The sequence below is a fragment of the Monomorium pharaonis genome, chromosome 5 (assembly GCF_013373865.1).
Source record: "Monomorium pharaonis isolate MP-MQ-018 chromosome 5, ASM1337386v2, whole genome shotgun sequence".
NCBI lineage: Eukaryota > Metazoa > Arthropoda > Insecta > Hymenoptera > Formicidae > Monomorium > Monomorium pharaonis.
In genome coordinates, this window is record NC_050471.1 from 16,096,254 (window position 1) to 16,122,032 (window position 25,779).

Genomic DNA, 25,779 nt, shown 5'->3' on the forward strand with positions numbered 1-25,779 from the left:
AGCTGATGCGTTGAACAACTGACATGAGGCAAGCGCGCCGCGCCGCCAACCGCACCGATTGAGATTCCGCCACGCCGCCCATCAGGCCGGCCACCGCACGCGAGCGACACCACGCGTCGTAGCGCCGTAAACACCGGGCCTTAAGGTCGTACTGCGTCACCGCCAACTACTCGTCGCGTACAGCGAAACAGCTGTAAACACCGCCAACGATAACACAGTGTTTTATCTTGCAACATGAAGGCCTTTCTGTACTATATTAGCGTAGGGATATGTATATATTATTATAGGGTTTGATCTTTATCAATAAAATAAACGCATATCGCCTGCCTTTGCACTTATTCAAGTTCGCCGCTCAAATCCTAAATCAAGTGGTTATCCGTAGCGAGCCCGATTCTGTTACAATATTGCCTTTTTACATTGTAGTTATTCTTAAAAATTATATTTGCTACCTTCTCCATGTTTACTTTGGGGTGCGGCAAATTCTTTTTTTCTAAATCTAACTATTTTAAAGTGTCCACAGACTTTTATTATGGTATAGTAAGTTTGTAACTAATGATAATGATGTTAACTTCTGTATTTTTTTATACATATCCTTGGCTGCATTGACAGAAATTGATGGATTGTCATTCAGTTTTATATTAAGGATGCCTTTCAATGGACTTTCTAATTAAAAATATAGTAAAATCGAACAATCGCTTGTGATTGCAGAAGCATCCCAGTGAACACAGTAATACAGTAGCAATGTAACAGCAATGTAACCGAATATAACAGGTTACATTACTCTGAAATTACACGTAACTTACATGTAAGTTACAATTTCCTCAGCAATATAACATGTTATAATTACATGTTATCTAACCATCACACAACAGTTACAAAAAAAAAAAATAAATAAAAATTTCATTTTTTAAAAATTATTTTTATCAACAGCACATACTAAATTTAGGATAAATTTTTATTAATTAATTAAATTTAAGTTATGTTATTTTTTATTTTATTCTTGCTGCTGCTAGGTTTGAACCCGGGACCTTAGGATAACGAACCTTGTACTCTACCTGCTACGCCAATTTGACTCATCGATATGGGTACTTGTTATTGTCTACATGTACCTATATGTAAACTGACGCGACTATATTATTTTTTATAAAAGCAATTAAATTTTGCAAAACATTAAAAATAAATAGCATTAATTTATTTACTTATTAATTTCATTGTTAAATTTATCTTTTTCCATAACCTTAATAATTTGATGGAAATTGCGATCTATTTAGCACTAATCTTTGAAGCGTTCAAATGATTAATTAGATGGTTAACTATATAGATCATAATTCTAAGAAAAATTGAATACTATACATTTATTATTCTGTTTTTGTTCAGCACATGATGAATTTAGATTTTGTGCATTTTTTGTTTGCAGTAATTGTAGACAAACCGTTATTTTTGAAAACATTATCTTTATAATAATTTTTATTATTATTAAATAGATCTGTCATTCAGGATATGTTATGTCTGATTTCTGAGTCAACTACGACGCATCGTTCCGTAATAACATTGATACGAACGTGTTATGTTACGATTATACAATTTTTGTTGAATAACTGTAACGCCAAAACGATGTATAACAGCTAGATCACATGCGTATAACAAATATTACGTAACAGGTTATTTCCATGTCATATAGCACCTACATATCACAAGAATAACAATGTTAAATTACATGTAACTTCCATATTATATTGCCGCATAAAATGTGTTCACTGGGATTTGACAGATTGTCATCCAGAAAACTATTGAAGAATATAAGCCTATGTTATTGTCTATAGAAGTGTTTATGTAAAATAAACCAGAAGTAAATGATACAGATACACAGTAAAAAAATCTGTAAAAGCTTTGAAGCACATTGTTTACATATTTCCATAATGTAAACGTAATATTTCACTGTAAGCTGCAATATATTTATTTTAATAAACTGTTGATTATTTTATTCTTAAGGAGCTTAGAAAAAGAAAAGAATCAGCCGTATTCCAAAACAAAACGTTGTCAGTGTTTATGAAGTAAGTACTCTACAGTTATTCAACATATAAGAAAAAAAAAATTTTTACTTGCCATTGTTACAATAAATAATATAACTTCACACTTTATAGTACTTTCAAATTTTATACGTATTTTATAATTGTATATTAAAAACAATAAATACAAAATTACATGGGACGTGTGATATGACAGCTTAACCAGTCGGGCAGACCGAGGTGGACAGCCCGGACCGAGGCGGGAAAATCTCACTTTTATCGGTGTGTTGAGTGATATCGAATTTAGTTGCGGTCAGCTAGCCGAGGCAGAAATCTCCTCATCTCTTTAGTCGCGGAGCCGAAGTCAAGAGTTGCTCGGAAACTGGCAGTTGAAAAGTATCTGACTAAGGCCGAGAATTTTTAGATTCCTTTGCCGGTCATAGTCGAGCGCAGGAAGCGAGCTTATGTCGAAATGGTCTCAGTGCTAGTTTGCAGCAAAAAGACAGCTTTTCTGATCATCCCTCTTTTATATTCGACAAACCGGCGACCGGATTCTGGAACGGGGGAAAACTCCATGATTTTTCTCTCGATTTCTAATAAATTGAGATTGTTTTTAATCGTAAATATTCGGTGCGAGTCTTCTGTTTGTGCGCAGCACTTGACGATAGTTTAATACATTTAACATTGGTCTAAAAATAAAGTACCAGTTAAGATACAGATTTTGAATTCCCATAGACTTAAAATATTTATCTATTTTTATTTTTGCATACTATACGAGATTTAATATTTGCAAAGGACCCCGCACCATTCTTAAGGGAAAATTTCTTTCTGCGGATTTGGTTAATTTTTGGATATGTTGTAGTTCTCGTTATTCTGAACAAATGTCTCAATACACAATTCAATCCTATGAGCGGGTTCCGCTCTACAAACCCTGGAAGCAAGGATCGCAGATTCCAGCATCGGTAGTATACGGTGTATGGGGAGGGGATAAAGAACTAAGGGCAAGAACCAGTCATATACTGAGCACTCACTTATTCTTTAATATGATTGGTCCTTGCTCTTAGTCTTTATTCCCTTCCTATGCGTAATCTGCAATTGCTGCCTGGAAGGTCCAAATGACATGCAATGGTATAGGCTTTTCGACTCGATATATGAGATTCCCTCGGTTTAGTGTTTGCGTGCGTGCGTGCGTGCGGGGAGTGGCTCACTTGGACACGTTGCGAATAGACATAAAATAATGTACACGGTTCAAATGAACACTATTTATTAGGACACCGCAAAGTTGTACACCGTACATTTCTGTATTCTTCGGTTTAGGACACCCCTACCGGCGAGGTGGGTGCGGAAAAGGGAGGCCGAAGGTCTTCACTTAGACCCAGTACAATTGGACACAGTGCAGATGGACACAAAATAATGTACATTTCTACATCGTAAAGTTGTACACCGTATAGTTGTACATTGCATAGTTGTACACCGCAAAGTTGTACACCGTACATTTCTACCGTACATTTGTAACCGTGGCCACACACACACACACACACACACACGCACGCACGCACGCACGCACGCACGCACGCACGCACGCACGCACGCACGCACGCATACACACACGACCGAGGGGTCACATATATCGAGTCGAAAAGTCTATACCTTTACATATCAAATTTGGACTTTCCAAGGCTTGTATAGCGGAAACGGCTCATAGGATCAAGTTCTGCATTGAGACATTTGTTCAGATTGAAAACCACAACATATCCAAAAATTAGCCAAATCCGCAGAAAAAAATTTTTTGAGAATGGTGCGGGGTCCTTTGAAGAAGCATTATGAATTAAATTTTTAACATAACAAAACTCTAATAAATATTTATGTAAAAGTTTGTTTAGATCTATTTATTTAAAACTGCAATGAAAAAATTATTTTTGCTGCATAAGCCATTGTAAGCCAAATTTATTATTTTATTTGCAGTTGATTCAAGGTCTTAATCAAATATTTGCGACAAAAATTTTTTGTTTTTGATGAAAAAAAACTCAACAAGCTTGTAGGCTTTTAATTTTGACAACTTGTAACTTATGTATTGTAGAGTGTTACGTTCGAGAGCGCGCTTGCACGAGAGAGAGAGAGAGAGAGAGAGAGAGAGGGGGGGGAGGGAGTGAGAAAGGGAAGACGGGGGGATGTAACGTGCGGCTCGGCACTTCGTAGCGTCGCGTCGTCAAGAGTCAAAATATCTTTAACAATATTAATACATTACTTTTAACGGACCGTAATATGTTAAACATATCAATGAGTTATAAATCGCTTATAACGGTCAAACGACAAACATCGGATCTTAGTGATGGATATGATTTTTTTTTATTAAATTTAATTTTCTTTAGCTTTTATTTTAAACTGCGCGCCAGGATTCGTCAGACTTAAGATGAAGTTAATAAGCTGAATTTTGATGTAGTTTAAAATAAAAGCTAAAGAAAATTAAATTTAATAGAGAAAAAATCATATCTATCACTAAGATCCGATGTTTGACCGTTACAGACGATTAAAATTTATTGATATGTTTGAAATATTTTTAAAATATTTTTTAAATGTTAAAATTATTTTATTATATATATATATATATATAATAATTTTTTAAACATTGAAGTTTTTAAGATTTTACTTGAAAATTTTTTATTACAAATGTTTCATAAAAAGTTTATCATTAAAAGTCAAAATTTTTATTATATATTTTCATCACACATCTGAAGTGACTAAATCTTGAGCTTATTACTATTGGTTATAATTGTTACACAGGCACACAAATAAAGTGGTTGATTCGGCGGACCAGATTAGTCAATTTTTACGTATTTTGACCCGCTGAATCCGAATTCAAGATCAGAATTGCAAAGTTAGCTCGTATTTCTCAACCTCAAAAAAATTTTTTTTCAATGTTGGTTTGGTGGACTACACTAGTGAGAGCGTCCCAGATGCGCACAGTAATAAACGGACACAGCAAGCTGAGTGAAACGGACACAGTAACAAACGGACACAGACCAAACGGACACAGTAATAAACGGATACAGTAACAAATGGACACAGTAACAAACGGACACAGACCAAATGCGCACAGAGCGAAACGGACACAGACCAAATGCGCACAAAGCGAAACGGACACAGACCAAATGCGCACACTGCACGTGCGCACGGACCAAATGCAATCCATGTACATTGCAAGCAGAGTAAAGTCCACATAGGTTAGCGACTTGGACGGGGTGGGTGCGGGAGGGGGGCCGAAGGCCCCCGTTGCACCCCCTTTTGTGTGTGTGTGTGTGTGTGTGTGTGTGTGTGTGCGCGTGCGTGCGTGCGTGCAAAGCATTCACTGCATCACATGGGTTTGCGACTTTCCGTGTGTGCATTTGGTCCGTGCGCATGTGCAGTGTGCGCATTTAGTCTGTGTCCGTTTCGCTCTGTGCGCATTTGATCTGTGTCCGTTTCGCACTGTGTCCGTTTTGCTCTGTGCGCATTTGGTCTGTGTCCGTTTGTTATTGTGTCCGTTTGTTACTGTGTCCGTTTCGCACTGTGTCCGTTTATTGCTGTGTCCGTTTGGTCTGGGTCCGTTTGGTCTGTGTCCGTTTAGTCTGTGTCCGTTTGTTACTGTGTCCGTTTCACTCAGCTTGCTGTGTCCGTTTATTACTGTGCGCATCTGGGACTCACTCAGACTAGTCAATCTTTATGTATTTTGATCCGCTGAATCCAAATCCAAGGTCAGAATTGCTAAATTGGCTCATTTTTTTCTAATCTCCGATATGAGATACCACAAAACCAGAGAAACATTAATGATAAAATCTAAGATCTCTACAAAAATTCCTTCTGTATCGAAATCGCGGACCAAGAATCCGGTTGGGTCCCCAAGAAAATATGTAGTTCTTGTTATAAAATGTTGCGAAATTGTGAAAAGAACTAGACAAAACTGAGAATGAGAGTACCTACCATATGGAAGAACCTGATGACTAGAGAAAATTGCTATTTCTGTATGACAAGTCTGAATGAACTAAAAAATCGACATTATGCTACGCTAATGTTTCGAGTTTAACGAAATCTATATATGTATCAGCATCCTACGAAACAAACGATGAAGTCATGGATACAAGTATTACTTCTGAACTCAATCGAATGGAAATTGATGGAAGTTTGGAAGAATCTGAGAGTGAAACTGAGAGCAAGACTGAGAGTGAAAGTAAATCAACTGATGGTGACTATTATGAAGACTAGAACCAGGAGACCGATCTCTGTGGTTTTGAGTGAGAAAATCTGTTAGAAATGTATCAAATGGTGGCACTGACGATGCTGATACACCGGGATACACCGGAATATATTCCAACTCTAGATACAATTGTCTAGTTTAAGTTTATCGTATTCAGCCGTGCTAGTAGTGTTAGGCTGTACGCAGTTGTTGTATTGGTATAAGAAAACTGAGATAAGTACTCTAAATGTTAAATTGCTAAGATTTTTATTACAAATTTGCATTTATTGTCAAATGCTTGTCGTTATACTCCATGTTGTTTCCGGTAAATCATTGTCGCCAGCGCCATCATTTGATACTACATTTCTAACAGATTTTTGCTTCACTTTTGGAGGTGAAATCAGGCTTAGTTCGGTTTCCTTGTTCTAGTCTTTATAGTGACTATATTCCGTATAATATTTCAAAAAAGCCAAGAAAAATAACACAAGAGAAGGTAAACGATCTCGTTCGAGATTTGGGTGTGCTCAAGGATGAAGCAGAGTTTCTGGCGTCCTGGTTGAAACATAACGCTAGGGAGGCGCAAAATGTGAAAATCTCTTATCGTGACAGAGAAAGAGAATATCGGCAATATTTCTCTGCAGATGAAGAACATTCATTAGTCGGTTGTCACGATGATATCGGATTAATGAACAAACTGAAACCTGGATGTTACAAGTCTGATGACTGGAGACTATTTATCGATTATTCTAAGAGAAGCTTGAAAACAGTGTTGCTGCACAATACTAATGTATATGCCTCCATTTCTGTAGCGCATTCGGTAATGATAAAAGAAGAGTACACACACCTGAAAACAGTTCTTGAAGAAATTAAATACACAGAACATAGATGGTAAACTTGTGGGGATTTGAAAATTCTCTCCATATTATTGGGTCAACAATCAGGTAACACAAAAAATTCATGCTTCTTATTTATATGGGATAATAGAGATCGAACGATCCATTACATAAGAAAAGAATGGCCGACAAGAACGTCTCTGCAATCTGGATCTAAAAACATCATAAATGAACGTTAATTGAGCCTTCAAAAGTTCTTCTTCCATTTCTTTATATCAAATTAGGACTCATAAAACAATGGGTAAAAGCTTTGAATAAAAAAGATGAATGCTATCAGTATTTACAAGAAAAATTTTCCAACATCTCTGATGCGAAATTGCAGGGAGGAATTTTCGATGGATCTCAAATACGTAAAATGTTAAGAGACAACAATTTTGTCGCCAAAATGAATAAAGACAAAAGAGCAGCATGGCTGAGTTTCAAAGGTGTTACAAAAATTTTTTTAGGAAACCACAGAGGTCAAGATTACAGAAAAAGGGTGGCGGAAATGATGGAGAAAAAACTATAGAAAATTAGGTTACTTAATAAATCTTAAGTTGCATTTCTTGGATTTGTATATCGACTACTTCCCAGAAAATCTAGGTGATTATAGTGAAGAACAGGGAGAAAAATTTCATCAGGACATCAAGGAGATGGAGCATCGATATCAAGGCAAGTAGGATGTGAACATGATGGCTGATTTTTGCTGGACGCTCAAACGAGATGTCTCTGTAAAAAGGGAAGAAACGTAAGAGAAAGCCATTTCACAGAACCTTCGAGAATAGAAGAGTTATATATAATAGAAAAGGGGATTGAATTTTCTAGGCTATTCATTCATAGAAGCTTAGACTTGTCATACGTATTGAATTTTCCTTGGGTAATGTGATTACGCAAGTCTGCACGCTTCGGATTATACATTTGTGATCCAAATTGCTTTTACAAGGTGTTTTTTTTTTGAGGTTAAGAAAAAATGAGCCAATTTAGCAATTCTGACCTTGGATTTGGATTCAGCGGATCAAAATACATAAGGATTGATTAGTCTGGTCCGCTGGACCAACCACTTTTTTTTGTGTGTCTGTGTTATCGGCCACACGAACTGCGTGAGAGCAGCCGTGTAACGAATGTGATGTAATCCTCAATGTTGCAATGTGCGACAATGCAGTGATTACTTTTTTATATTCGTCAATTTTCTTATGCCTCGTAATGTTTAGCGTTTCCTTGATTGATTCCCATGATTTACAACTAACTTGCAAAATATACATATTAAAAAGAAGAATTTGTTGCGCTTTCATTACATTATTTACGGCTGAAGATACATTATTGCAATACATTATCATAAGTAGACTTTTAATTAATTTTTTTAAACAAGCTTTTTTAGAAATTTTATTAAAAATTTAATTTGCATTTTTTCTTCTAGACTTATTCGAAAGAGAAAACACAGCAGAAAAGTTTGCCATTGCATACAACTTTACAAAGGCAGGTGAAAGCTAATAGAAATGTTCATATACCGAGGTTTGTATTTTAATTTAAAAAAAAATTAAAATTTTTAATAAAATTTTATTTAAAAATATAAAAATGCATGCGTCTGTAGTAAATATGTTATATAAAAAGTTTTATTTTTATATGTAAATATTTTATTATCAATAATAAGAAATAAACTTGAAAAATTTTATATTTTATTGTTAACTAATGATTAGAATTATTGAATTCATTAAATTATTTGGAAGTCGTAAGTAGATTAATTTTGGCGATAGAAAAATGAATAAGATTAAATTGAAATTATGTATATATTTTGTATATACAGGGTGTCCCAAATCTGGTGTGCAATACTTCATGGAAAGATAGACGGGATCGAGATGAACATAAAAATCCAATATAGTCTTGGTTAGGTCTATCAATAATCAAGATATAAATTTTTTAATTTATGCGAATGAGAGCGCGCCTTGCGCGCCGAAAGAAGGGCTCGAGCCGCTCGAGCCATAGCACGGCCTACTGTTTCAAGCATTGGCTGCCGGCGGCGGCGGGGGGAAGAAGGAGAAGCGTGGCGTCGCGTCGTCGCTGTTCCCACGTCTCGCCGCACCGCGTCTAAGCTCGCGTCGATGGCTGCTACGCATACTCGCAATTACATGACGAGATTATGAATTATTAATAAAAATAGGACAAATTTAAATCATAATAAACTTCTGCAAATAAGAAAGTCGAAAGAGAGAAAGCGATGGAAACGTATGAAACCTGCAAATAATATAATATTTGCCGCATCAAATTCTCTTATCGTTTTTTATGGAATATTAAATTAACGAAGATTTATCACGATTGATTCTTTATACATTCTCCTTTCGTAATCATCTTATTAGAAAATTACAAAATGCACAAAATACTATCCCTAATATACACTCTTTGTAAAATAACACGATAGAAAAATATTCACGTTTAATCTAAGGACTTCAGGATAAATTATTCGATGCGACTTCTACGGTAACTATAGGTAATTAGAGATCAATGTTATGTCAAGTATCGTTAGTATGGTTAACTACAAAGGATTTTCTCTTGTATATGATAGAGAACTTCGAGTTTCTTCTATCGTTAATACATTATAAGTCACTGAAAATCTGTCGTAATTAATAATGCAATTAAAGGTAGAAGGAACTATAAGTTTTTTATGGTTATAAAAGAAAATCCTTCGTTGTGTTAACAATACACGATATTGAACATTAATTTTTAAGCATATTTATATACTATTTGTATATAATTTTTAATATTATTAGAGTTTCATTAAATGTCATATAAAATTTTTTTAACAAGATTACTATTTTTAAACACTTTTATCATTAAACACGATACGACACTCAAAGAGAAAGTATCGTGCTGATTATTTATCGCAGTTTTAGTGATAATTTTTGATAATTTTTTTCTTCGATCGTGTTTAACACTAAAAATATAAAGAAATGATAATTGTTAAAATTTTATTCAAATTACACATAATGAAAGTAGAATAATACAAACTAAAGATGTTGTTAAACGTGGTAATATTTATTGTATTTGTGTACTACGTAGTACTTGAGAGGGAGAGAGAGAGAGAGAGAGAGAGAGAGAGAGAGAGAGAGGGGGGGGGGGAGAGGTGTCATACTAAAATGCGCGAAATACCATAGTATGTTACACTCTTTGTAATAACACATAAAAATATTGCCTCTTGATGTAACAATTTCACGACAGCTTAGGCGCGATGCTACGATAATTATGCTTAAAAATTAATGTTCAATATCGTGTATTGTTAACACAACGAAGGATTTTCTTTTATAACCATAGAAAACTTATAGTTCCTTCTACCTTTAATTGCATTATTAATTACGACAGATTTTCAGTGACTTATAATGTATTAACGATAGAAGAAACTCGACGTTCTCTATCATATACAAGAGAAAATCCTTTGTAGTTAACCATACTAACGATACTTGACATAACATTGATCTCTAATTACCTATAGTTACCGTAGAAGTCGCATCGAATAATTTATCCTGAAGTCCTTAGATCAAACGTGAATATTTTTCTATCGTGTTATTTTACAAAGAGTGTATATTAGGGATAGTATTTTGTGCATTTTGTAATTTTCTAATAAGATGGTTACGAAAGGAGAATGTATAAAGAATCAATCGTGATAAATCTTCGTTAATTTAATATTCCATAAAAAACGATAAGAGAATTTGATGCGGCAAATATTATATTATTTGCAGGTTTCATACGTTTCCATCGCTTTCTCTCTTTCGACTTTCTTATTTACAGAAGTTTATTATGATTTAAATTTGTCCTATTTTTATTAATAATTCATAATCTCGTCATGTAATTGCGAGTATGCGTAGCAGCCATCGACGCGAGCTTAGACGCGGTGCGGCGAGACGTGGGAACGGCGACGACGCGACGCCACGCTTCTCCTTCTTCCCCCCGCCGCCGCCGGCAGCCAATGCTTGAGACAGTAGGCCGTGCTATGGCTCGAGCGGCTCGAGCCCTTCTTTCGGCGCGCAAGGCGCGCTCTCATTCGCATAAATTAAAAAATTTATATCTTGATTATTGATAGACTTAACCAAGACTATATTGGATTTTTATGTTCATCTCGATCCCGTCTATCTTTCCACGAAATATTGCACACCATATTTGGGACACCCTGTATAAGTAATTTTGATTATATAATTTTGAAATCTGCAAGTTGTATTTTTAGACGAAGAATTTTTTAAAATGTTAATGCATTACATATGATAAACTTTCATGGATATATATAAAAAGTAATATTATTAACGAGATCTTAAAGTCGTCTGTTTTATCGACATTTTTTAAAAGAAATTAGTATTTTAATTGGTTTTATGGAATTGTAAAACTTTTTTACAGAATTAAAGTACGCACCATAATCTAAAGGAAAAAAGGTCGAATTCGTATCAAAAAAGAAAAAATTATTTTTGGTACGTAGAATGTCACTTAATGACAATATTTGCTTAGTATACAAAATGTACGATACACATATATATTATATGTACAAAATGAAATTTTATTTCTCTAGAGATAACATACGAACATTATCGTGCAATTCGAACTAAGATTAAAAGCCTAGAAAAGATTAGTTTCATGAACTTTTTATAATTGTAGATACAGATTAATAAAAAGAGCAATCTGAAAAAGTTTGTTGCATTTTCGGTGTAAAGACCAATTCATACGCTGATATTAATACGTGTACTTAATTCTGCAAAAAATTTCCAAATCTATGAAAGAAATACATACGAAATCTTATTAATAATATGCACGAATGACTCTACATTATTGACTCTAAGTTTGACGGGCTCTTTAGCATTTCTTTAAGGATTAAAAAACCTTAATATAAAAAAATTTTTTGATTAATTTGACATTGAAATACTGGACAGAGTGTGCGATGAAATTTTTTTGATTTTGTGAGACCTAGAAAAAGGAAGGTAAATACTTGGGACACGGATCTTTTTTCTTTTTACTATTGTTCTATTAGTCAAATTTTATTTAAGGGAAAGAAGAACAATTTTGTTTAAGGGAAAGGTGAACAATAGTGTATTTTTTCAAACTAGAAACCTCTAATACTGTCTACTGTTTCATTTTTAGACCAGTAACTAGAAGGTTTAATCAGCAACTAATTCCTTCAAGCAATTTTATTGATTGTATGGTATATTGGCCTAAAAAAGTGGAAAAGCCGCAAAATGCTATTAAGTTATAATTTTTGCAATATTTCCTTTTGAAATAATCGTATTTTTATCTGTTAATTTTCCAAAACTAACTAAATTATTATTCATTTCTTTAGCATAAAAGACATTTCTCATATTTACTTCATTTCGTTTACCAAATGCGTCAAAATAACTTACTACATTTCTGATTTTCGTCGCTTTTATATATCTATTATATTATCCCCTAAATAAATATTGACTGGCTGTTTAAGCAAAATACTTTTCTCGAAATAATTCTTATTATTAATTATATGGTCAGTACACCCGCTATCTAATAACCATTGGATTTCATTACTTAACCTAACCTGATTATAATTACTCTGAGCCGCGTGTGCCGTCGCAGCATGCGCTGCTCTATTCGTTGGCGCTGGCTCCTTACTGATGGAAGTTACCGCGTCCGCTGGTGTAGTTGTCTCTTCCGCTTGCAGCTTCCTTTTTGATCCTTTTTTGCTGCGATTCGATTTTCTTTTACCATGATCGTTATTCTTCATTTCAGCTATCTGGATTTTTTTTTACGTATGCTGCTGTTTGATCCTCTTCTTTTAACGTGTCTATTAAATCGCCAATGTAACTGTATTGGCTCGGCAACATATTCAACATGTAATTCAATTTTTCTTTTTCATTTATTTTAGCACCCGCGCTTCTTAATTCATTGACTGATTTCTCAAAATCACTAAAAAATGTTGCTGTATCACTATACTTTTCTAATTTCATTTTCTCCAACTTGTTTCGACACACTATTTGCAATGCTGTAGACTCTTTCAAATACATTTTGTTTAATTTCTTTATTATCCCAAAAGCAGTAGCTTCTTCACAAACAAATTTCAATTGTTTGTTGGATATGGCACTATAAATCAGATTGATTGCTTTAAGATCATTTTTATCCCAGTCTGCTTCGTCTGAACTGTTCTTTTTTTTAGTTATGACTTTATCACATTCTTTAGAACCATCGTAATTCTCTTCTTCCACATATTGTAGTCCTCTTCATCAAACACCGGTATCATGATTTTTTTTTCTCCATATCGTTTTCTTTGATCTCGAACGTTCCTTTGTGTTTAGAACTTTACCTCTTGCTTATCCTTCGGCGTCGTGACTTTTTCCATACAAGTCTCGAACGTTTCTTTATTTATTGTTAGCGAGACTCACGTGTATAACACTTTTTACAGTAATTAAATTACCCAAGCAAACCAACCAACAGAACCACGCTCTGCTACCATGTTAGGATTTAGGTATTGCATGGAGTAATAAAAGAGAGGACTTTAACTTAACTAAGTATGGTTTATTATAAAACTATATAGCGAGCCCGCCGTGGGCTGGCTTCGTTGGAAGCCAGTAGCACGAGTGAGTCGAGCTTAATTTGCGCAGCGCCTCTTTGTTATACGACTCTCACATACACACTGGGAAGCGGAGTCGTGTGTGTCTACTGTACATTTTCTCTCGCGCGCTCATCCTTGCGCGCTCTATATTATATGTCATGTGTGTTGTGTGCGCAACTATAGTACAATACAAATGTACATTTCTAACAAAATCGATATTGTTTTAGAATGTTGTTATAATTGGTCAAGATATCGATCTCCTTGTCATTATTATCGTTAAATATTAAATATATTTATTTACTTAAGCCAAGCTCCGAAAAAGAAAGAGACAAATTGTACAACGCAGACAGTTTTATACATTCTCAGTATAAACATCTAATTGGTTTCATGCATGCTTTCAGCAGGTGCGATAGAACAATGTCATTTTACATTGTAATTTTTACAATATTGAGAAAAATAAATTTATGAAATTTGTTTTGAAAAACATTGTTTGTTTCTCTTCCGGAGCTTGGCTTAAGGGGATGCTGGAGTCGTCTGTTTTACCGATTGGACGCTAATTATTTTCGGATATGCTTTGTTCTTAGGTGAATTCATAGAATTGAAAATTCTTTTCTAGAATTAAAATATAGACAATAACAAAAGGTGGGTAATTACAATTTCATGTGAAGAATGATAAAAATTAGAAAATTACTATTGTGCAGTAGTCTCGTGACTTTAATCTTAGCATTAAGTTTTAAAGATTTTATACGTACAAAATAACTGTTATGCACCCTCGTCATTACAGGCAAGAATAATAATGTGTTTTTAGAAATGAGCTAGAAGCTTTGTTATAAGAGATTAATGTATCTGAAAATTTTATGTGTTTTGGAAGAAGTCGATAAGTAGAGTAATATGAGAAAAACCAATTAAATGTTTATACTGAGGATGTATGAAACTGTCTGCGTTGTATAATTTGTCTGTTTTTTTTCGGAGTTTGGCTTAAGTAAATAAATACTTTTAATATTTAATAATAATAATGACAAAACTACAAGGAGATCGATATCTTAACCAATTATAACAACATTTTGAAACAGTACTGATTTTTCTCGTTTTGTATTAATTAACAAAATTATCTTTTTAAAAAAGGTATAAAAAAACGCCAAGTATACGCGCGCATGAAACGCCCTTAAAAATCTATTTTTGTACAAAATAATTTTAATTTGGCACTACAAATGTATGAAATTTTAATAAAATTTTCTTTTCCCCCAAAAACAACAAAAAGTTCATTTTCTCTACAAAAGTAATGATATGAAGAAAATGCGCCAACTATGAAAATTGATGTTTATACGAACTAAAACATTCACTTTTACAAATAATTATTTGTACAAATATTACAAATAAATATTTTAATACAATTACTACAAAAACTTGGCGCCGCTAAACCGAATAATTTGCTTTAATACAAAATCGCTTTCTTACAATTTAACTTGTGACGGACCGTATTTCCTACGCGGACTAGCTCGCCGGGATTGGGTGTAGGAAGGGTCCCTGAGACAATGGACTCGATATAAGAAATAAAATAAGATAATATATTTAAAGATCTTTGATATATACAGCTATTTACAGGTAAAGTGTATGTGTGTTCGTGTGTATCGTGTGTCGCTCGGCGAAACAGTTGTTTTCGCTGTCGATCGTGTAGATGGTTCGGTGATGGTCGCGGTGCGAGGCGACGAGCCGGCGGGCAATGCCCTGATGCGTGAAGCGGCGCTTCGTGGCGTGGTGAGGTGGGCGGCGCGGTGAGCGGTGTTATTGGAGTCTCGAGTCCGGTGATGCGCGGTGCGCGGCGTGAAGCGGGGGGTGTTTGGCCGTGCGAGGATTTCGAGACGTATGTAGCGATCGAGGAGATGCCGGTCTCGATCTCGAGATCTTTCGAAGGAGACGGACAACTCTCCACCTCCGTTGTGTTCGAGTTGGGTGATCGGGCGTTTTTAAGGAAAGTCCGTAGCCGAGAACTCTCGGCGAAAGCGGAGTACGCTCTACCCTCTGCTACGGAGACGAACTAGGAGTTAGAATGCGAGCGGCTCCGAGAGCTCTCGGTTAAGACAGACTCTACCCTATTTATCGGTCGCAGGAAGCTTCTCAAGATTGTACTCTGATCGGGATCGGAATCCAGCGTACGGTCGGAGCGAGAGAAGTGTCGCAGCTTCCACCGGAGCGGCTTTTTATACCCGCTCGGGTGGAGGATCGGGGATCCTCGTGGATCTTCAGGTTTCCCCGCACTCGCTCCCCTCCCGTGGAGGTTGGGAGAGCGCGAGGAGAAACGCGGAGCGGAGACGATAATTTGTCTCGACGCTTTTTATGCGACGATTAGGACGGGCCGGTATCCGTTTTTGCGGTCCGGCGGGTGTTCGGCCGGACCGCGCGCGGTGGGTGGTGTCGGCGGACGGGAGGTTCGTTACAAACTTACATAATAAAATAATAATTACTTAAAATTACATTTTTTTACAAATTTAGAAATCGCAATGGCATTATATATGCGTAACATTACACACGTACGCGAGAGAGAGAGAGGGAGAGAGGGAGAGAGGGAGAGAGGGAGGGAGGGAGAGAGAGAGGGAGAGAGAGGGAGAGAGGGAGAGAGGGGGGGGTAGGGGGGGGAGAAGACATATTTGAACGTACGCATACATAAGACACTGAGATATTAAAAATTGCTTCCTTATAAACGAAGTTATATACTAAACACACACACACACACACACACACACACACACGCACGCACGCACGCACGCACGCACGCACGCACGCACGCACGCACAAGCACATTTAGATGCATGCACAAAAAAAAGAAAGAGAGATGGCAAATTATTCGGTTTAGCGGCGCCAAGTTTTCTCGTAAAGTATTTATTTGTATTATAATATTTATTTGTAATATTTGTACAAATAATTATTTGTAACAGTAGATGTTCTATTTTGTATAAACATTTATTTTTATAGTTGACGCCTTTTTTTCATATTATTACCTTTGTAGAGAAAATAATTTTTTTTTTTAGAGGGAAAAAGATTATTTTATTAAAACTTTATACATTTACAGTAGCAAATTAAAATTATTTTGTACAACAATAGATTTTTGAAGGCACTTTTTGCGCGCGTATACTTGGCGCACTTTTATATCTTTCTTCTAAAAAAGTAATTTTGTTGTGTCTTTATTAACACTGTTGGGGGTTACGGTTCGTTTCTGAACATACACGCGCGTGTTTGTACTCGCTCGCGCCCGTAGGATGGCCGCCTTCGGGAGGTGTGCGACAGAAAAAAAGGCTGTAGATCTGATAAAGCTAGGTATACACTTAACGAACGAATAGCAAACGTGAACGTTCGTTATTGTTATTCGGCAAATGTATACGCCAAAGCGAATGCGAATAAAATGTTTGATTCGCGTTTAGCTTGATTTTCTCATGAGGCGGTATATCAAAGAGAGTTCGAACGAGAAATCGCGAAATTTTATAAGTATGAGAATCAGTACGGAACACGTCTTACGACCTTTTGGCGCGAGACAAGGAGGCAAAATCTCGAATTTCGCCCGAAAATCGTGGCTTATATACCCGCAAGTTAGGGCGTTCGGGAGTGAAGAGCGCGGAAAGAGGAGCAATAAATCATCTAACGCCTATCATTTAGTTCGATAACTTATTAATTATTGTTTTTTATTTTACGGTCGCCAGATGAAATTTTGCCCTCTTATTCGTATTTCTTAGTTGCGAGGCGCGCAACTATCGCCGACTCCTTTTAATTGCTTGCATTCCTCAATTGAGTTTTTTTATAAAGGAGTTGAGGATAGGAGATTCCGGTACCATGGAGGTACAGCGTGTTCCTTCTTGTGTTCGGAATTCATTTATCCATTTATTAATTAACTAAGGGTGTTCGGCCCTTGCTGCCCTGCCCCAAGTCGTCTCGCGCGACTGCAAATGCACCGGCGCCGGCGAGAGCGTGAGCTTACCCCCTCTCTAAGCGACAATTAGTAAAGTAAGCTAATTAGTCTATTTACGCGATTATTAGTGACGACCCGGAATCGAGGCGCCTTAGGGGGAACTCGGCTAGGGGGACGGTCACTCCCCTTTTGACATTTTTGCGATATCTAATTCGGTTTACTATTAATTGCTGTTTTTAATTGACGCATGCGCGCCGCCAGAGCGGGCCGTATGCTCGCAGCGTGATCCACCGGTCCCGGCACCGAGAGCGCGTGAATCTGTTCGCGTTCCGTCGGCAACGCGTCTTCGCGGCACGACGCATCATATGTTTTGTGACGGAGGGAAATGCTGTTAAACGTACATACATACATTCTATACATCTTTATTCACGTTACGATTGTCAAGTGCTGCTAGCACTACTGTTGCAACAATTGATAAATATTGATTATATTTGATCAATCGATAATTTCAATATTGTTAATTTTTTTGATATCTATTTATTCTTCTCTTAAAAATTCTTTGTCTGAAAATACAATATGTAAATACAATATCTAAAAGTTTATAAATATTTATTCCTTGTTCAAATACGATTAATGAATCAATAAATTTTCTGTTTTATTAATTTAAAATTAATGCTATTTTTGTTGCAGATTTTATTTTCCAGGAGGGAAACCGCTGCCTGTTTCACAATTAGAAACAATTGTTTCAAATATTACTGTGGCTTTTCAAAGTTTACCGAGTTGTTGTGTTTCTCGTGCACAATTTCATATTATCACGAAGGTTAGAATATATATATTTTTTAGTGAAATAATAATAAATAAATGTTTAAAGACTCTTGAGATTTAAATAAAAAATGAAGAAAGATGAAAGGCTAACCGCGCCTCTCATCTTTCTTCATTTTTTATTTAAATCTCAAGAGTCTTTGTACATTTATTTAAACGCACAAATAGAACAACTTACAAATAAGGTGTCGAAAAAGAGCGATTTTTTCTACCGAACAGAGGAAACCTTGGGATTTAATTTTTCTTCACAGTTGAGAATACTGAGTTCAAATATGATAGTTTAAACTATTAAAAACTTTGAGAAATACGTTGTATTTGGAGATAGTGTCAGCGATCTGTATAATTAACTGTAGCGGAATTTAAATAAGGAATAACGTGTTATGCATTAAGTGAATATGCAGATATTAATATATAGGTGAATCTATTCATATATGTATGAGTGTGTCTAATTACCTGTTTAATTAAATATCGCAAGCTTTGCGGTAACACCGAGAAAAGATCATGAACATGTGTATACAAGAATATCCGAATTACCTATATCTTTTTGCGATAAAAACACGAGTTAAAAAATGATCGTTTTACTTATTATGCTATACATCATTTCTGAGGGTTCAATTATATGAAGAACAAGAAAGAGAGAGGTGCATCTTTTATGCGCATATACAGGCTGACCAATTTTAAAGAGTACGGGCAATTTTCTTGTAAACTAAGCGACATATAAAAAAACGTTTCAAATAAAAATTGTATGGTTTTGAGGGGGTCATAAGATGGTACTATTGGTTTGACCTTGGATAGTTATTTGTAGGTCATGTGAAAGTTAGCTTTAATTTTTTAAATGAAACCTACTATTTTTTATGACATATTTTTGTAGCTTATTTCGAGAATTCTCCAAAACACTATAGTTGAGTTATTTTTCATAAAGTAATTTTCGAGTTATAAGGCTCCAAAGTTGTAGTATTTGGACATAAAATACAAAATATCTTGTATAAAATTCATTTCCAATTTCCAATAGCCTTATTTTAAAGAATCTAATTAGTCAAGGCAAGATAGGAACATGATCCAGCCAATCAAGGTAAGGTCCGGACACGATTCAGCCAATCAAAGCAAATTTGAAGCCTTATAACTCGAAAAACACTTAACCCATTGGCTGTGTAAGAGAATTTTACTATATGGGCCAAAAGTGTGTTGAAAAAAAAGTTCATCGGATTATTATGAAACTTGGTATCCTTATGTTTTTTGGGTCTCTGAATCCGAATATGATGTTAGATTTACAAAATTCAAAATGGCGGGTCTAATATGGCGGATCAAAATTACAAAAAATAGACGGAATTTTATTATTATTATTTTGAAGTTATTTAGATCTCTGAATCTAAATTTAACATTAGAATTAATATATTTAAAATGGTTAATAAGAAAGAAATTTTACCATTTTGGATCCGTCGATTCCACATTTGAATGTAATGTGATTATATCGTCAAATTAATAAGTACATCCTGATACTAGAGCTTCCATAATTGTTTTCGTCAGTCTAAGGTGGTGAGACTTCGGTTAATAGATATTAATACATTTTTTACAATTTTGAAGCGCCATATTGCATCCGCCATTTTTGAATTTTGATGTCATATTTGGATTTAGAGACCCAAAAAACATAAGGGTACCAAATTTCATGAAAATTAGACCATTTTTTGTGATCCGCCATATTGGATCTGCCATTTTTAATTTTGTACATCTGACTTTGGATTCATAATCAGCGGTCCCAGAAACCCCCGAGTAACAAGTTTCAAGCAAATTCAGAAAGTTTTACTTTGTTTTTTCTACGTTGCGGCTATAGCCGTCATACACACTCTTGGCCATTTTTGTTTTTGCGGCTATAGCCGTCATACACAGTCAACGGGTTAATGAAAAATAACTTAACGATAGTGTTTTGGAAAGCTCTCGAGGTAAGCTACAAGAATATGTAATAAAAAATGGTAGATTCTACTTTAAAAATTGAAATTGATCTTTACGTGATCTGCAAATGACTATTCAAGATTAAACAAATAGTACTATTTTACGGTCCCTTCGAAATCATACTAATTTTGTCTAAAACATTTTTCGATATTTTGCTGATAGGCTAGTAACTGGAGGGTTTAATTAGCAACTAATTCCTTCAAGCAATTTTATTGAGTGTTATGGTATATTGGACCAAAAAAGTGGAAAATCCGCAAAATGCTATTAAATTCAGGGGTGCGTTTTTGAGATATAGACAAAAAGGGTAGGTTTTCATTAAATTTGAAATATCTCGAAAACGAAGGCAAGTACGAAAAAATTGCTACAGAACATTTTTGTAGGAAATTAAATTTCCTATCGGATATATATTTTTAAAAAATTTTTACAATTTTTTAAAATAAAAAAATAAGCAAAAAATGGTGGGAAAAAATGACAAAAATTTGCAAAAATTTTCAATTTTTATATTTTTGTTTATAACTAATATTTGCCTTAACAGGATTGACTATACGCTTACAAAAACTTAAAAGTATACATTATAACGAACAAAATAAGCACTTGTTAAAGTATTTTCCATTAATAGTTATCGAGATATTGTTGACGGAAGTTAGCCATTTTTACTCAGTTTTTTGCTTTTGCGATTAGATTTGAACGAAAAGTATTTTCTTATATTGCATATATCTTGAAAACTATGCATTTTATGAAAAAAAGTACAAAACACCTTTTTTGTTGCAAATTAAATTTCCTATTGAATGCACATATGAAAAAAGCAATTCCATAAAGAACTACTGATACAAATAATACATCAACTAGACGTTTTGGCTTACCTATAAATATTACGTATATATAAAATGAATTAAAGCATTACAAGTAAATTATTAATATTTTTATAAGTAAATTAAAATTTTTTCTATATTAATCTTCTACAAAAAGTGCTGTAGTATTTAATATTATAGCTTCTATTTTCTCGTCAACTTCTACAGTAAAATCTTGGACTCAAAGACGATTTAAAACCCTTGATGACGAATTTTTTGCAAATAAAAATAATAAAAAACAATTTATTAAATTTTTAATAGAAAAAATGAAAGCAACAAAAATTAAGGCAATTCAAGCAAAAGAAGATGCACATATACTTACAATTAATACAGCATGAGAAAAATCGATATTATTTCAGAATGTTGTTATAATTGGTCAAGATATCAATCTCTTTATAATTTTGTCACTATTATTGTTAAATTTTTTATGGTTAAAATGCTGTAATTTTATGCTTTTTATTTTATTAATAAACTTTTTCGTGCATTTGCTTTTTCATATGTGTATTCGATAGGAAATTTAATTTGCAACAAAAAAGGTGTCTTGTACATTTTTCATAAAATGCATAGTTTTCGAGATATATGCAATATAAGAAAATACTTTTTGTTCAAATCTAACCGCAAAAGCGAAAAACTGAGTAAAAATGCCTAACTTCCGTCAACGATATCTCGATGACTATTAATGGAAAATACTTTAATGCCTGCTCATTTTGTTCGTTATAATGTATACTTTAAATTGTTGTAAGCATATAGTCGATCCTATTAAGGCAAATATTAATTATAAACAAAAATGTAAAAATTGAAATTTTTTCAAATTTTCGTTATTTTTTGTTACCGTTTTTTGCTTATTAAAAAAAAAATTTTAAATATACATATTTGATAGGAAATTTAATTTCCTACAAAAATGTTCTGTAGCAATTTTTTCGTACTTGCCTTCGTTTTCGAGATATTTCGAATTTAGTGAAAACCTACCTTTTTTCTCTATATCTCGAAAACGCACCCCTGAATTTAATAGCATTTTGCGGCTTTTCCATTTTTTGGTCCAATATACCATAACAATCAATAAAATTGCTTGAAGGAATTAGTTGTTAATTAGCCCGATTTGGAGCTTTAGTTACTAGCCTACGTCGTTAATCCTGGTAATGCCAAGAGCAGCATGCACACATGTACACACTTACACGATATTTAAATCTGATCATTTACTTTCAAGAGAAATAAATTTTTAAACTTTAAAGTTTTTATGTTAATTTCTTTTTTGAAAAAGTTTTTCTATCATAATTTGTTTATGAATTGATGATTTTATGAAAAAATTATCGTTTTTGTAACATTTTTTCACAACAATGTAGCTCTTCTATAAAAAAAATCGTAGAAGAATGTTCCAGAGATGGATTTGTTAGGAAATGAATGAGCTTAAAAACTCCTACATTTTTAAATTGGGGAGCTGACTCCCTTGAGCTACTAATAATTAAAAAAAATTTTTTAAAGCACTGTTTTTGATATCCGCCATTTTATAAAACATTTGTTGTAATTCAATTACGATTTATATGATTTTTAAGAGGAAAGTTTAAGCTTTAATTTGAACTTTGATTTTTGATACAATAATTGTGGGCGGATTTGTCGGTATTAGAAAATATTTAAAAATTTGAGAAAAATTATGTCACCCTTTTTATTGCGAGTGAGTTTATTCTATTGAATTTGTACGCGCGTTTGGTGCACTCGGTTGTTTATGATTTAATGTTTGCGCCAATTATTGGAAATAAGGAGAGGGATCTTGGTTTGAATTACAAACCAATTTTATTAAAAATTTTAATCTCTTCTTTTGTTGTCGTCCACTCTTAGATAGAAGGTATTAGATAGAAAGACAAAATTTTATGTATACATATATATGTATATATAAATGTGTTCCAAAGAATTGCTATTGAAACGGGGACCACACTATTGACAGCGACAGTTTTGAAGATTGGCGCTACACTATTGGCAGCGACAATCGAAGCTACTCCTCGAATACTGTTGCTAAGTTATATTTGATTAAGTTTTTCTCAAACATAGCAGAGAAGACATCCAAACTTTAATCAAAAATAGTTTTTTTATATTTGTATATATTTTAATTTATTAATAGTAAAGAAAAGATATAAATAAAAAATAATTTTAAACCGTCAAAGGAAGAAGAAAAGTTGGAATATATCTTTACGTTAGAAATTGCTTCAACTTGGAAATTTGAAGTTGAAGTATTGACTGATTTTGACTGACTCTGAATTGAACTGAACTATTGAATAATTTTGAACTATACTGAACTACTGAACTACACTATTCTGTTTTCCTTGGCCTTTGGCAGCTCTTTATATTTTGTCAGTAAGTGAGAGAGTGCCTCTTTAGGACTAATCAACACTTAAAAATTTTGAAAGACTTATACTTGCACTTGTTTATTTTGCACTTGTTAAGATAAGATAGGCAGCAGATGTAAGCCCTACTCCTGACTCTACGAAATCTTGGCTTCAACTTTCAAAGTTTTTAATTATACATTTTATGATAAAAATTTCTTTAAATAAATTATGTTTGTCCTTATGCAAGCTGAATTTGTTACGTTTTTGAATCATTATTTTATTTTTACTAGATCTTTAAATATAAAACAGGTATACAGGGTGGTTGAAATTGTTTGACAAAGCTCTTGCATAAAGGTAGAACGGACCAAACTAAATAGAAACGTCCTCTACCATTTTACAATTTTCGCAATAGTTAATGAGTTATTAATTAAGAAAGAATAGAAAATAAAAAAGAATAGGAAGCTTATAAATAACTTAATGGTAGAAGACGTTTCTACTCAGTTTGATCTATCTCTATGCAAGCACCATGTCAAAAAATTTCAGCCACCCTGTATATTAAGGGTATGTAAAGTTTCCATCGTTTTTAAGGCAATGTTTTTCATTAATATTATTATAAATGACATAGTACCTTTAATATTTTCAAAATATTTTCTGACATTATTTACTACTTTTTGCCATTTTTAAAAGATGAATTAGGCCACGATGAAAGAAATCTTTATTCTTAGAATGAATGAAGTTATCGATGAATTGCTGTATTTTCTCAACATTGTGAAATTGTGGACCAGAAAAACTTTGTTGCATAGAACGAAATAAATGAAATTTCTGGAACAATATCTAGAGAATATGCCGGGTGTGATAGGATTTCTTATTATAATCTTATTAAAGTTTTCCGAGTTGTCAATGCAACATGAGCATTGTTGTGCAGAAAAATTACTTTGTTTTGCTTTCTCGCAAAATAATGCCGTTTCTCAGTCAATTGCTCATTCAACTGCCTCAATTGTCGACTGTATAATTCCGCAGTGATAGTTTGAGATCGTTTTAATAGTTTGTAATACACACTTTGCATATTCCAGTAGATACATAAAAGGACCTTATGACCATGGATACGAATTAAAATACGGTTATGTCAAGGAATGTGACTTATTATGCGTCAATTTCTATACAGATTAACCAATATTGACATAACAAACGTGCATTGCAACTTTTATATAAATAAATCACAATGTTGTCTATATGTGAATGATGGAAGTTTTTGCATACCCTAATAATATTTTAACAAGGTTTACTTTTAATTTATTTAAAAAGATATTCCTCCTTGCAATTAAGAAAGTTGTTATCACTATTACTAAAATTATTTAATTGATACGAACATATTAATCAATTTTATTAACATATTACATCTTTAAAAATAACGATAAATTAGATAATAGGGATACAGATAATTCAAATGTTGACAATAAAACAGTCTTTGTGATTCCATATATAAGAACTATCTTGGAAAAATTCAATGGATTTAACAAAAAATATAACCGTGGAGTTGTTTTTTCCATTCTCAATTTTTTAAAAAAGTTTATTTAACCCTCACGGTACTATCTGAGAGAGGGGGACTTTAGGATTCCAAGCATTAGTTCACTACTTGGCAGAGCTAGTGTGTCCTTAGGAGCTGAAGGGCAAGCATCAAAATTCTATGCTAGTATTTTTTACCCAGTTTGTACGGAACGTCACAAAACTGCTGGGTTAGGTAAAACCAAGTTTTGCATAAAAATAATTTTATTTGTGTTTTTGGCAAGTTTAATGCAAAATTTCATTATTTAATGTAAAATAAGTGAACATAAAGTGTTATTTATTACTTTAACTCATTACGTCCCATGACGAAACGAGTCGCGATGTTGAAAAAGTGTTAACGCAATTCTTGGTAGCGTTTCTAGCAATATTTTTTGTGACAGAAAGTTAGTTGCAAAAAAATTTTAAATAATTTGTTATAAACAAATTAACAAATAACAGCCACACTAAAATAAAAAAGTAATTTGGCCTGTATACCAGACACATATTGATTTTGGTTTGTTGAATCCAAATCTGAGGTCAGAATTGGTAAATTGGTTTATTGTTCCGAGTTAACCCCCAAAAAGATCAAAATCCACGGAATCCCTGCTTAAAATGACAGATAGATTATGATTGAATCTTATTCAATTAGAATTTCTATGGTAATAAATATGACCTATAATACTAATAAAATGTTACATAGACTTTTAATGTAATTTAATAATATCTTATAATATTATTTCTTTCA

General features: G+C 33.8%; 1 protein-coding gene across 19 annotated transcripts in view; it reads left to right on the top strand.

The window, feature by feature from the left end:
- LOC105839109 (serine/threonine-protein phosphatase 2A regulatory subunit B'' subunit alpha) overlaps positions 1 to 25,779 on the top strand; it is a 310,192-nt gene that overhangs the window by 75,515 nt on the left and 208,898 nt on the right. For all 19 annotated transcript variants that reach the window (XR_004963295.1, XR_004963294.1, XR_004963290.1 and 16 more), the window contains 2 exons: positions 8,512 to 8,606; positions 18,236 to 18,365. Coding sequence is in view for 5 of the 19 variants with exons in the window: in XM_012685169.3 (XP_012540623.1) it covers positions 8,512 to 8,606; positions 18,236 to 18,365 (225 nt within the window). In the remaining 14 variants the exon portion in view is untranslated. The remainder of the gene's footprint in view (positions 1 to 8,511; positions 8,607 to 18,235; positions 18,366 to 25,779) is intronic.